General features: G+C 33.8%; 2 protein-coding genes across 2 annotated transcripts; both read right to left on the bottom strand.

Annotated features, from left to right (window-relative positions):
- Nucleotides 1-226: 226 nt before the first annotated feature.
- On the bottom strand, nt 227-5805 carry LOC132563595 (perlucin-like). The gene is made up of 4 exons (XM_060228335.1): nt 5604-5805; nt 1994-2073; nt 747-837; nt 227-444 (listed from the first exon to the last, which is right to left on the bottom strand). Exons 1-4 carry the CDS (start codon nt 5803-5805, stop codon nt 227-229), a joined length of 591 nt encoding a protein of 196 aa, XP_060084318.1.
- Nucleotides 5806-8758: 2953 nt separating this feature from the next.
- Nucleotides 8759-14640, bottom strand: LOC132563596 (amine sulfotransferase-like). The gene is made up of 5 exons (XM_060228336.1): nt 14466-14640; nt 11533-11856; nt 10504-10607; nt 9515-9701; nt 8759-8868 (listed from the first exon to the last, which is right to left on the bottom strand). The coding sequence occupies exons 1-5, from the start codon at nt 14638-14640 to the stop codon at nt 8759-8761; spliced, it is 900 nt and encodes a 299-aa protein (XP_060084319.1).
- Nucleotides 14641-14741: the final 101 nt, after the last annotated feature.

Genomic DNA, 14741 nt, shown 5'->3' on the forward strand with positions numbered 1-14741 from the left:
AAAGAAAGTCAAAATCTAGACAGGGAGGTGCAGCAGCCCCATAATTAGATATATTTTGTAATTTTCATACATTAGATAAATTAAAGTAACAGGGGAAGATTTTAACGTGAGAATGACTTATGAGTTATTTATGATTGAAATTAATTTCAGCGTTTAGTGGTTATTATTGGTACACCCATTGGAGCGAACTGATCCTATCCTACACCCCAATAAACATTGCGACTGCTTACGCAATTTCACACACAAATGGAAGTGATGTTTCACATGATATATCATTCCAGAGGCCGTTTAGTAAAACCGTCATACAATTCTCTTTTAAAAAGTAGTTATTTGGTTCTCCGGGAGACCAATGTGCATTAGTGATGGGTTCCATGGTGCTGGCCCAAATCCACTCTCCCTCATAACAGATGTCAGTCCCTCCTAAATAGTATTCATTATTGACTCCTGAACGAATAGAATTATATGAGAGTTTAAATCATAATCGAAATTGAACTGGAACTTAATGTATAAAAATAAGATTCTAGCTAAATTCACAGAAATTACAATACAGATTGGTGAATAGGATGTAAATGCTGGTAGAGAACATTTAAAATTGACACCAATACTTGTTTTGGAAGTTCTATGGTGTTTACAAGGGCTGCTTATTAAAAAAAACAACCTTAAATAAACCTGCAAAATAATATAATTTGACATCAGTTAATATCAAGACTAAAGGTAAAGTTGGAGCAGTTTGATAATTAACTTACGAATTCTGCTTTTAATCGTGTTACGAATGAAAACAAATTCGGCTTCGTCCTTAGGTTCCGCAAGTTTTGCGTTGAAATTCCGGCAGTAGCTCTGCAAAACCGATGTGTATTAGTTTCATGTTAAGATATTTTATACTCTTCGATCAATTTAGTTGTTTGTTAGCTGTGAAGAACTCTCACCGTTTCTGTTTTACAGATATCCGTTATGATTTCTTTCTAATATGTGTAAAGTTTTCTATACTAAATAAACTGAATTAGTCATTAGTAATTAAATTAAAATAGTACAATTTCATTGAAAAAAAGAAAGTGAAATTGTACAAAAAGCGCTTCATGACCTTAATTTCAAAAGATGTTTGGATTTTATAAATTAAGACAATTTCTAAATCTATTTTTCTGGTGCTGTTGTTTGGAGGAGTACAGTTTTATTAAGTGATAAAGTGATTTAACAGGTAAAATATGTAACTGCACTTTATTCTCGACAGGCGTCAGAATATGATATGTAATAACAGATATTCGTTAATATTTTTGAGGAAATACGTTTTGGATTGAAAATCCTTCTTTTCCATTAAAATTTTTAAGCGAGTGATACTAGGAATATAAAACAAAACATGAAAATGCTAAAATTAATTTGATTTTACGAAAAAAAAACCTTCAATTCCATTTCTGACAATGTTCTGAAATATAACGGTTGAAAGACGTTCTGATTTGACAATTTTTGATCAATTAAAAGTGATGGTCGATGTGCTCAATGCTTGTTAGCAATTTTCACTTAAAGTCACAGTTTTCTTCCCATTTTTGTTTTAATCATGTTTCTTCATAACCAAAAATACGTGGGTCATCAATTTGGTCACCATTGGTGTCATTGACCTTCGTGCAAGTTATCGTTCGTTGAAGTATTGAATTTAGTCAACGAATTTATATAAATCTAGTAATGAAGGTCAAAGGGGTCAATAAAGTGACATATCTTTCAAAGATATATGATAGCAATGGTGACCGGGTTGTTTAAGTTAGTTTCAACAATTATGACACTTCCGAGAAGTCAAATAGTGATAATGTATTTGCAATACTCAATACATTGAATTACTTGAATTGCTTTTTAGATACAGCTTGATTCCTGTGAAAACAGCTCAAGTGAAAGAAATCGAAATGGAGGCCAAATGTTGATCACACCCTTTGGAAGTTTTGGACTTCTGAGTTTCACACAATCTTATTTAAGGGTTATCATTTAAGACATAGCAATTACTCACCCCAGCCTCTGCCCACGAGCCTGTCTGACGACTGAAGAAGTAGCAACGTTTCATATGTTTTTTCCATCCTGGTGGACACTCTACAGCATATGTAAACAGATACAAAATGTAAAGTCACATTGTGGACACTCTACAGCATATTTAAACATATACAAAATTTAAAGTCACATTGTGGACACTCTACAGCATATATAAACAGATGCAAAATGTAAAGTCACATTGTGGACACTCTACAGCATATATAAACAGATACAAAATATAAAGTCACATTGTGGACACTTTACAGAATATATAAACAGATACAAAATGTAAAGTCACATTGTGGACACTCTACAGCATATATAAACAGATACAAAATATAAAGTCACATTGTGGACACTCTACAGTATATGTAAACAGATACAAAATGTAAAGTCACATTGTGGACACTCTACAGTATATGTAAACAGATACAAAATATAAAGTCACATTGTGGACACTTTACAGCATATGTAAACAGATACAAAATATAAAGTCACATTGTGGACACTCTACAGTATATGTAAACAGATACAAAATGTAAAGTCACATTGTGGACACTCTACAGCATATGTAAACAAATACAAAATATAAAGTCACATTGTGGACACTCTACAGCATATATAAACAGATGCAAAATGTAAAGTCACATTGTGGACACTCTACAGCATATATAAACAGATACAAAATATAAAGTCACATTGTGGACACTCTACAGCATATGTAAACAGATACAAAATATAAAGTCACATTGTGGACACTCTACAGTATATGTAAACAGATACAAAATGTAAAGTCACATTGTGGACACTCTACAGTAAATGTAAACAGATACAAAATGTAAAGTCACATTGTGGACACTTTACAGATACAAAATATGTAGACAACAGATATATAAATGCAAAAGTCACATTGTGGACACTCTACAGCATATATAAACAGATACAAAATATAAAGTCACATTGTGGACACTTTACAGCATATGTAAACAGATACAAAATATAAAGTCACATTGTGGACACTCTACAGCATATGTAAACAGATACAAAATATAAAGTCACATTGTGGACACTTTACAGCATATGTAAACAGATACAAAATATAAAGTCACATTGTGGACACTCTACAGCATATATAAACAGATACAAAATATAAAGTCACATTGCTATACAAAAGGCGAATCAGCTTGCATTTCCTCTACGTTTCTTACGTAACTGTTGTCAGCTGTATTACTTAGTTCAAATCTTATGAGAATTTATTTCATTTAACGAGTTGAACGATTTGACACGACTAATGCTTTTTGCTAGTTTACCTCATAATTTTCAGAAGAGTTAACTTCATTCAATATTCATTAGAAAATAAGAAAAAATGTAATTGTTAACATATAATGCACCCGAATATTCATTCATGCAGAATGTTTTTGTCCTCATCCATATCTTTTTACAAGTATTGTTGTGCAAGATTTCGTTATCAGATCTTTTAATAATTCTATTCATAGGCAGAAGCTACAATTGGACTGCGAATATCAAAATAGTTATAGCACAAACAAGTATTTAGTTTCCTTATTAATTAAACACAACAACTTACTGCCGTCTAGATGGGAAGTAGTCAACGATTCTTTGATGGAGACTAAATGGTCTTGGATACGTTTAATATCTGCAGAATGAATTACACCCAATCATACAGCCATTTCGTCCTAGTAGGACTCGTCACACTAACGAATTACATCGAATCATACATCGATTTCGTCCTACTAGGACTGGTCAGACTAACTAGTTTCACCGGATATTGACATTTTCTTACGCAATAGAACTCGTTAATTACTCAATCATCTTGATCCAGTGATCTGTTTTGGTGCGTTGATAACATATCTGTTAATAAGGGAGATTTAATATCAATATTTGTTACATATTTTCGGAATACTTTTTTAAGTAAATGTTCTTTTCCTGGCGACTGCGTATAGCTTTGTTAGATGCCTAAGACGTTCCTATATATCCTGTTGAGTTGTCATGTTATATTTTTACGGCGAACAAAATGAAGCCCATCCTAAGATATGGTCCCAGACTTATGACCAAGTGTATACAGTGTAGTGTTTAGTACGTGTAAACTGGGTAAAACTGCTTTAAATTCCAGGTAGACGGTTATCAATTGACAATGCCATTTTTAGTAAGCACTTCGAAGACTACTGGCATCGTTCTACGTATTAAATAGGCCGAATATTTAGGCTCCAATATGTTATTCTATTGTCTAATTTACACTATTTTACTAAATGCTTTGATTCCCACGCGTTATCATTAACTTCACGTTCTGGCAAATAATGAAATATAAAGAAAAAATGCTTCGAAGACAATAATTAATTAATTAATTAATAACCGTATTGTTCTGTTAAAGATCTATACAACGACTGCTTTGAATATATCTCGATTAAGTCAGACAATTTGACCACACGGGGACATTGCATAGTTTACTTGCCTAAATATAAACGGTTTAAACTTGAAATCAGGCATTTGCAGTTATCTCCCCTTAACAAATGCTCAGTAACTTTTCATTTAAATACTGAATACTATTAAATCACTGACAGTAATTTTAGTTAGATCAAAATAAAATATACTGCTACCCCAGTTCTGAAAAATCAAGCTAGGATTTTGGGAATGATTAACGCGAAATAATAAGGGAGATATTACGATGGATATGAACATATTTGTTTTATAAATCCCGAAAATTGTATTGATATTTTACAAATACAAACCAACATAGGATTATGTAGTTGGCCAAGGAGTGAATTCTGTTCGAACACAGCCAGTCTGTAACCAGTTTTTTTTTTTTTTTTTTTTTAGAAATTTTCATTGAACACCAGAAACAGACATGGTAGCATTTTAAATGCCGTAGTATCTAAATACTTAGAACCGGTTTGCTTGTAACAATTATGCTAAAATAATAAATAAAACTTAATGTAACGACATTATAGCACTGGATATTCTGTTTTTTTTACTAGTACATAATAAACGCTTTCGTAATTATCTGATATTTTCAAAAGAACGTAAAGTGTATGTTTCACGACAAACATCGAGAGTTAACATGACGCCATTGTTATTTTGTTCCGTCGTTTATGAGCTTTATAAGGAGTGTGCAGTTTAGCATTTAACGTAATGTAAATAAAAATATAACTGAATACCTAATCGTATACAGCTAAATATAGATTGCAGGGGAGACAGGCTCTTCAAAATATCTCAAAACAGTAATAGCATTATACACCCTTTTGCACTGTTATAATTGTAATTTGTTTGTATAACAATGTGGACCTTACAATGTCATAGTACAGTCCAGACTAGTTTCATACAAAAAGGATACAACTAACTGACATACATGATTTTTGAAATACCACCGTTTGTCTTTTACAATAAATAAGCCAATGTTTACGCAAAACGAAAGTAAATGTTTCGCATACGTAAAACGAAACTAGTCGAGTGAATTTCGAAGCTTTGTATACTCTTCTTATTACGCTTTGTTTGTGTATTGACAAAGAAAACCAATAGGATAATTCTATAACATCAATACGTAAAATAATCAAATAGAGATCCTGAACCGTTACCATGATTTTGCTGGTTACTTCTGGTCACGTGTTGATTGTATGCCGCTGTGAGTTTTTCTGCTTCGGTCATTGAACGTTCGTGTGCCTCTGTGCTTTTTTCATAAATAACAATCAGGAAACTTAACTTTCGCTCCAATATGAACAGCCCACCACTAATAAAACCGACAAGTATTGCCAAAGAGAAAGATTTAAATAATTCCATTCTGTAAAGGATGTCACTGACCTAGATCAGAGATATATACGTCTCTGCCTGTATGCTATGGTTTTCGCTGTGTGTCCTATCTTTAGATGACACGCTGCGTGTAAAAATAAAACCGATGTTACAGAAAATACTGTGACCGTGAAATTCTGTGACCGCGGCCAATTTGCGCATGCGTGTCCCAAGTTTCATGGCATTACGTAAAACATGGAAGTACCAGTTAAAATCAGGATTGAATGAATCTCAGAGCGGGCAAATGGATTTCGCAAGGGGCTAAATGTACGCTATGAAACACTACAAGCCAATTAAAACCTAAAAAAAAATGGTTTACTTGCAATTTTGCGATTTACTTTTGCCGTTGAGGGTAGGGGAGGCGTAGTATAACATGTATATGTGGTACACATGTATATAAATTGCTTATGGAATTCCGATGTTGATGTTAAAATGTTTGATTTCTTGTTTGATGTATTTCTAACGTAGATCTAGCTATAGAAATTTCAATATGCTCGAGTAAATGGTAGTGTTAATTTTAAATCACTTTATCCAACTTAATATTATATTCAAGTCTCAAATAAAATTTAACAACAAAGCTGTTGTAAGCATCAGATGTGCAATACTTAATCATTTTACCTTCCATGGGTAAAATAAAGAACCGACTGTAAAAGACGATAGACCCTTCTGTCGTAAAATACTGTGAACGTCTGTAGATACTGCGAAATTCCCATTGCAATCATGAGCAGCATTGTAAAATAATTGGTACTCCATCTTTACAGAATGTAAAGTTCCCATTTCTGAATATAATACTGTGTCATTACTTATGTGAAAATGTGATCGTCAATCTACATAATACGCCAACCCTGCCATTATAGCACTACGTCCGCTCTGTCACTCTATTCATCCTTTACATTATTGTGACTTTCCTGTAAACGTTGCAACTCTCCCTCTCAAAATCCTGCGGCACTCTGTAAAATACTGTGACCCTCCCTCTGTAAAATACTGTGACCCTCCCTCTGTAAAATACTGTGACCCTCCATCTGTAAAATACTGTGACCCTCCATCTGTAAAATACTGTGACCCTCCCTCTGTAAAATACTGTGACCCTCCATCTGTAAAATACTGTGACCCTCCATCTGTAAAATACTGTGACCCTCCCTCTGTAAAATACTGTGACCCTCCCTCTGTAAAATACCGTGACCCTCCCTCTGTAAAATACTGTGACCCTCCATCTGTAAAATACCGTGACCCTCCCTCTGTAAACTACTGTGACCTTCCATCTGTAAAATACTGTGACACTCAATCTGTAAAATACCGTGACACTCCCTCTCTAAAATACTGTGACCTTCCATCTGTAAAATACTGTGACCCTCCCTCTGTAAAATACTGTGACCCTCCCTCTGTAAAATACTGTGACCCTCCATCTGTAAAATACTAAAATATTCCCACCTGGAAAATACTGTGACTTTGCTTGATTGTTATATAAAACCATTCTCCCATAAAAACTCTTGCATTGGTGCTACATGATACTGTATTTCTCCTGTAAAGTACTTTCATCCCTCAGTTATAACTGAAATTCCATCTCAGGTCAAATTTGTTTTCACGTAATGCACAACACTTGTGTTTTTATTCTGATGCAAATTTTTGTTTTCCAGCATCCCTTGTATGTTGTTCGGAAACTTTTGCAGTTGTCTTTGATAAAGAAGACGCTTTATCCTTCCGAAACACGTGGTCTTTTTCTCCTTCTGTTAACATTTCTTTTGTTCATTTTTTTGTTAACTTTGAATGTTGTATCTACTTGGACATAAGCAGCGTGTTAAGAAAACTGGGATGTTACTTGTTTGAAAATGAAAACATCGTCTTTACACCTATTTGCAGTTCAGTAGTATTATATCATTTTGACGAAGATGTAAGTTCATATCCAAATAAGCGGATGACCCAGAATCAGAGGTGTCCTTGATTTAAAATGCTTTAAGTTTACCTAAGTCAACACATCGTTAATTACCTAAATGAATACACAAACAAGTCAACAAAAGTAAACTGTTTATTCCTGAATAAATACAAAAGTAGCTTGTCGGAAGATCCTGCCGTAAAACCGAACCAAGGTGTTGTCAACTTAAGAGTTTTCAACGTTATAGATCAGTGGAATGTAAGTGAGGAAGGAAGTGATGAAAGTGGACGCTTGAAACTTGTACCGGAAACTCTTAAAATCAAGAAAATACCGAAAATGTTGGAAATACGTAAAAAAAAAAAAAAAAAGGACAATATGTTAAATACGTGTCACCGACATCAGAATGACATAAAATAACTAATATGTAAATTTCCAACATGAAATAGTGTAAACAAATGTCAGAAACGAATACCAGTCTATTGTAATCCAGTTATAAATCACGTGACAGCAACACGGACACTCTTTGGTGACAGAATTTGTAGAGGAAGTTTTTTTTTTCATCTGATTTAAGAAGCCTTTACTTCAGTACAATTCCTGGTTGGTAATCATTGAGTTTATTTATGTAGTTTTCCTTCTAGTGTTCGAAAGTCTTTCTACCAACAACAGCAGAACAGAAAGTATTTGATAGAATGTGCAATTAAGAATTCAGTTTGTTATTACGTTATTACGAGAGTTTATATTAAGCGTACCGAGACAATTGCATCAGTAGTATTCCATATGAATTACATAATAAAACGAAGGGAAGTAACTCTGGAAGATTAGATATATGAATAAGATTTATCTGTCTATTAACATACCATTTTTCTCGTTGTTTCATATATTTACGTGAACATTTTTTTTTTATTTTTTTCCCTACAATCTTCTTAATATAATATAAATACGTTTTGATACCCTCATAACACAGTTTATCAACAATGAAGTTTTCTGGGAAACTGTTATGCCATGGTTCACCGTTTTCAATATACTTTCTGACTTCTGAAAACTCCAATCGATGTCTCACTTATCATTCATTTATACAAATCGAAAAGTAAAACTTGAATTTTTCATTTTCTCCGTGTAAACTTCATCAAAGTAATCACTTTGGGCAACTGTAAAATGGTTTTTCCAATCTCCGATTTCACCTGTAACCATGAAAATCTATACTTATTATGTGTGAAGAAATTCAACTGATACGTGGGGACAAAGCATTGTGAAATATCATTCCACTGTCTCTGTCGTATTTAAAACATTATAAACATTGTTTGGCATACAATTAAACTCAAACACATAATCATTTTCTCTCCGTAGAAAAATAACACATGTACTGGAACTGGCCTTGTACAAACCTATTACATGGATATTACAACTTTACAAATGAAAATTATTTTGATAGGCTAAAGGCAGGTCCTTATAGGAACGCGGACTGAAACAAATATTACCGGTATAGACAGGACTTTAATATCTTCATTTATGTCCGCGGACTTGTATGAATTTTTCTGGTACTTAGACTGAAAGTAGTCCTCTACATCATACCTCGGACAGAGAAAAAATTCCCGCTTAAATTATTACTTTTAAAGTTAAAAGATTGTACGAAAGTCACACAATTCAGAGTTAGATACAGGAAAGCCAAACAAACTACAGCATAAGTCTTTCCAGAACTCGTCAGTGAAGCTAAGAGCCTAAATTTTGAAAACTAAAGAGACGCCTAAGGAAAAGGATCGAAAGAAAAGTAAAAACAAGGGATGGGGTGGGGGGTAGGAGGCAGTAGTGCAGTTCTCTAATATTTACCTTTCCTATAGATTGGAAGCCTTTTGTCTTTCATGACAGCTTTCCATTGTTCGGATGGTGTAAATTCTTTTGTAGCCTCATCTGCCATATTTCGGAATGTACATTTATCAGTCACCGCCTCCAGGAACTCCGTTTCGGAAGAAACCCCAAGAAATAATGCAAGCTTTTGTACATACGATCTCAGGTCCTGAAAGAATTAAACAAGAGACACACAAGACAATAATATCTTCAGTTGTGCCCGACCACATGGATTTTCCCCGGGTCCTCCGGTTCCTTCAACAGTAAGATCCCTCGCGCGCTTTTTTGACCGGGCCAACAAAAGTGATTACTATAAGCTTATTTCGCAATTGTTGTAAAATAAAGTTTATTTATTTATTTATTTATTTATTTATTTATTTATTTATTTATTTATCACCCTGGCCTTAGTCTCCAATATATATGAATATGTGGCGTCATTTTATTATCTTCCTCTGACATTAGATTCCATAACACGATAGAGGTGTATTCCTAGACTTATACGTCAATCACGTGATAAATCACCATCAAAGATTACCATCATGTTATCATTGTTAATTGAATGAGGACATATACATAAATGACAGTAAACTTTACACGGTCATACTAGTAAATAAGAAAATTAGAACAAAGATTTCAAAAGAGGAATTGATTTTTACTTCATACTTGATCAAAGATTTACAAAAGAAACAAATGGACTGCACCATTTAATACAAATTTATGATTATAGATACTGCTGTGTCAATTATTCTGTTAAAATCGTTCATATTTTTTGTCTTTCTCATACTAAGTTTAGAAACCTATGAAACTACTGTGAAAAATTCAGTGAGAATCACGTTATCGAAAAATTAACATATATTAACGCGCATTTGACTTATCAGAATATTTCTGCTGTCAGCGCGTTGATCGTCTGTGTGCTTATATCTAACCTGATTTTCGATTTCTTGATTGACCTGAAGATCGATAAAACTGACCTGTTTCATGTCCTCGTAGATGAGATACTGTATGTTGTTTCCCTTGTGTTCTCGTCTCACTTTATCCCAACTCTGTATGTGATCAAACCAGGAACCGTAGAAAACTGGATTAATAAAAAAAAGTACATACACCGTCAAAAACTCCTAAAGTAAAAACTATCAAAGTATGATGTGAAACTGAATTTATTATTTATGAGACTTCAATTTCTGAATGAATCATATTTTCTTTTTTACATATTTTTGTATTATTGTGTTTACTCATACTAGGGACTATAGAAAACAACCTGAAATTAATTCTTTTATAACGAATTGATTTTGATACGATCATCAAAAATATCATCCAAATATGAGGTCCATGAATCCTGAATCCATTAATCATCCATTATCAATATATATAATGCCCTCTTCAAGTATTTTTTTTTTTTTTTTTTTTTTTTTTTTTTTTTTTTTTTTTTTTTATTTTTTTTTTTTTTTATTTATTTATTTATTTTTTTTTTTTTTACATTTTTTACATTTTGTTTTATGTATCAAATATTATTTCATGATATTCGATAAAGCACAGCAATAACTACATAATGTAGAACATTCGTATTTGCAAGAAAAAAAATAACAAGAACGTGTTTAACGCAAGATGAAGTATCCTTATAGAACAATTCTATAAATCAAACGGTTCTCTATCAATCTCAACCTGAAGTAGGAAGAACGAAAATCAAATGATTTCACAAAAGTCACACAAGTAGATGGTACTTTTCTATACATGTTAGATTCAGTGTAGTCGAGCTGTATCACACAGCTGTTTCGTCTTTCTATGACTCGTTAATCATACTAAATTTTTAAAAAAAAAAACTCAAAGGCGCCACTAGAAATCAAAATGAGTAGAAACCATCAAAAAATTAAAAAAAAACGATGATTGAACTGATATCAATACTGGATTATTTCAAAAGAATGTGCTGTACATGTATATAAACGATCCTTTATTCGAATGAATTCAAACGTGGCACCTTTACAGAGGTGTGCTCAGACACTTACTTCTACCGTCCATGAAAAATTCAAAAAAACTCTCCCATGTCGTGTTGTAATTTTTTTTCATTTCTTCGTGATCCATTTTCCTTGCGAATAGTTCTAATGATGTGAAGACGTCCTTCGGGTTCCGAAATACTGTCACAACCTTGCCTTTTCCCTCTTTGACTTGTTTCGGTAAAAGGTCAAAGGTCATATGAGTCGCGAATACTCTAGGGGACGGAAGATTATCGAGTGTCTCCATGTCAGTATAATCTAAAAACGTTAGTGATCCAGGGTAAGTTGTCTCCTCTTTACGAAGCATGTTGACTATTGTGTAGGTCCAGTGGGTTCCTAGGGGAATAAAGCATTTTATTTACATCCAACACACTGAAGTCAAAAGTATAGATGTTGCTTAATATGTGTGGGTTGGTGTGTAATGTGAATAACGTTGATTGACTATTGTTAGTATTTGTGTGTTGTAATATGCATTTTGTTTTCAAGAAAAAAAAAAGTAAAAAAAGCAAGACAAAGGTTAGATAAAACACGACAAGAAAATACCAAAGAAAGAATAAGTATATTCTCCTACTTAGACTACACCCGCCATGTAAATCTTGATTATCATTTATTATTACGTTCTCAAATGAGAACAAGGTATACAACAACGGAACCATCAAACAAACTTACGAGTATCAAGCACGTCAAGCTTCCATATCACACAAAGAAATAAAATGCTTGTGTATGAGGTCACTATGACAACCGCAAAACTTCGCCACGATTTACATTAACACGAATAGTTTGAAACTTTGTGTTACAAGTTTGTCCATCAGTTGACGACTTCTTGCAGGAAATCGTGATAACGGGAACATGCCCTGGAATATTGAAGCAACTACGACATGTAAATGCCGTAGGTTAAGGAGGAAATGCTACCAAGAAAGGGAAAATTCACAATATGGAAATTAGAATTATCACGAATATCATACAGCTTATTGAAAAGCTCTCCGTGGTAGTTTCGTTGTAGGAAAAGATCGGGAAATCAACCAATGTAGAAACGACTTGTGTCCTTGATTTTCAATGCTGGTGAGTATATTAGTTAATTAAAGACAAGACGTTATCGATATAACTGAAAGTGAAATGAAACTACTTTGCAAGGTCTTCGTGACACGATTTGGTAATTTCATCCTTGTAAGAAAACAAAAACAAATCACACAGCACAATTAATACTAAATGTATGTTAATAGTCTGTTGGGATATCTTACCACCAAATTAATCAATTAGTTTTATTATTTTGTCATCGGTTCATTTCGTCTTTAATTTGGACGTATTTTTCTTAAAATATGCTTCAGTATAGTTCACAACCATATATCTGTATCGTCGTTCACCTTTCTTGGTGAAGAAAGCTATCATTACACAAGAATGAAAGCGTTCTTTCAGTTTAGAATGGGATATTGTACAGAGTGAAAAAAATAAAATGCTCTTATGGAAGAAATTCTAAAATAGAAGAGGGCGTGGAAGAATTGTTAAAAGTTCTTTAAAATACACGCATCTTTAATTCCACTTTTTGTGTATACAATATCACTGTTACTCAGATTTGATAGTGTTAATAATGGTAGTTAGTAGTTTGAACAAAGTTTTGGTTGAACAGCCAGACGAGCCATCAATAAAACGTTGTCTATATGAAGTTCAGGAATCCAGTGTAAACGGGCGAGGTCCGTATCCTTATCATTAATCATTATCAATCTAAATTATTTTAATACCGGAGTATGATTAGCCAATATTCCTTCTTTGGAAAAATTGCAGTTTCTTTCGGTAGGCGTGTAAATCTTGAAGTGTGGAATTAACATCAGGATTGAGGAACGCTGCCCTGTGGCGCTAGTAATTAGTCTGGAGAAAACAATGTTGCCTTTTATCAAATGGTCATCTTATATCCCTGTTAATAATGGTTTTAATTTAAAACTATAAGAGTCATTCGAGGTGGGTTCTTTTATTTCATTCAAACTTCTCTGGAATGTGATTTCAAGGTCATCTCCAAGGTCATCAAAGAAGACACTCTCACAAACACAGAATGAGATCAGCATCACATCTCAGGTGGACTAACAGAAAGAGGACCACTATCTTATGACCACCATATCAGATAAAGAAACCATATCGGGTTATGTCCTACAGCCTACCAACACTGCGCTCTAGCTCACTGAACTATCGCGCTGACAATCCCCCCCCCCTCATCCCCCATCCAAATGAAAGGTACCTTTCGTTTAGTATAAAGATGTTAGAAACTGCATCATACAGTGGTTTCTTCCTTTACGTACTCGTTAGTGATGACAGGGGCCTCAATAAAAATCGGCAAAAACATTAATACAAAGCATCCATTCATTCTCCAATCCATCTGCAAGAATGTACTGGCACACATTTCATTTACATACGTACAGGTACATACATACGTATAGACAGACTGCCTGACAGAAAGACAGACGGCGTGGCAGAAAGACAGACATTCAGACGGACAGACATATGTTCATTCATTTAGAATTGATCATCTATGGATAAATCACTGTTTTTACATTTACCAATTAGGAATTATCTCTTTTTTTTTCAGAGAAAATAAAGTTGTCAATTCAGTTTACATAACAGATACGCTGGTTAAAATCAACATTAGAGGGCACTAATGTGGACATTTGATAAGACAGGTTTGGTGTTATCGCAGGTAAAAAAAAAATTCAATCAATACACGTGGATTTTAAAATATTTGGTATGTGCCCGGACTCCAGAAAGACATGCACTTTAAACACTGTTGTAAAATATTACAATTGTTTTCGAATACTTCAACATGGCTTCGCAAAATGGTGTTCGGCCCATGTGTGCTAAAACGCATATTTTCTCCTTGAAATAATAGCATGTTCCAGGATGAAGTTTATAATAATTGATATGCATATTCGACGCAGCAAATAGACAAATATACAAACCTGACTTTGGGTATGATACGACGAACGTATCATCGTCTCTTACATTCATAGCTTCTATTGCAGCGAGGTGATCCTTGACATTTCCGATGAAATGATTAACATAGTACCTGCCATCATACTTCTTCATTTTCATAAAATGTCCTTTGTCGTCACGTACCTCCACCAGCTCTGCCATCTTGATATCTGCAGACTGTGGCAAACATATACTGATTAGGTGTAAGCCTCGTTTTAACCATAGTTTGTTTTGCATGATAACGAACGTTGACGCTGAACAGC

The sequence above is a fragment of the Ylistrum balloti genome, unplaced genomic scaffold, assembly GCF_031769215.1.
Source record: "Ylistrum balloti isolate Yb309-2 unplaced genomic scaffold, AGI_CSIRO_Ybal_v1 Utg371782, whole genome shotgun sequence".
NCBI classification, from domain to species: domain Eukaryota; kingdom Metazoa; phylum Mollusca; class Bivalvia; order Pectinida; family Pectinidae; genus Ylistrum; species Ylistrum balloti.

Excerpts from the sequence above, each read along its gene's own strand:
- LOC132563595 (XM_060228335.1), bottom strand. The coding sequence starts at position 5,805 with ATGGAATTATTTAAATCTTTCTCTTTGGCAATACTTGTCGGTTTTATT. Across the intron at positions 2,074-5,603 it reads AAGTAACCAGCAAAATCATG|AGTGTCCACCAGGATGGAAA; the intron begins GTAACGGTTCAG and ends CATATGCTGTAG. Across the intron at positions 445-746 it reads CACGATTAAAAGCAGAATTC|GAGTCAATAATGAATACTAT; the intron begins GTAAGTTAATTA and ends CTATTCGTTCAG.
- LOC132563596 (XM_060228336.1), bottom strand. The coding sequence starts at position 14,640 with ATGGCAGAGCTGGTGGAGGTACGTGACGACAAAGGACATTTTATGAAA. Across the intron at positions 11,857-14,465 it reads CGTATCATACCCAAAGTCAG|GAACCCACTGGACCTACACA; the intron begins GTTTGTATATTT and ends TTATTCCCCTAG. Across the intron at positions 10,608-11,532 it reads ATTTTTCATGGACGGTAGAA|TTTTCTACGGTTCCTGGTTT; the intron begins GTAAGTGTCTGA and ends TTATTAATCCAG.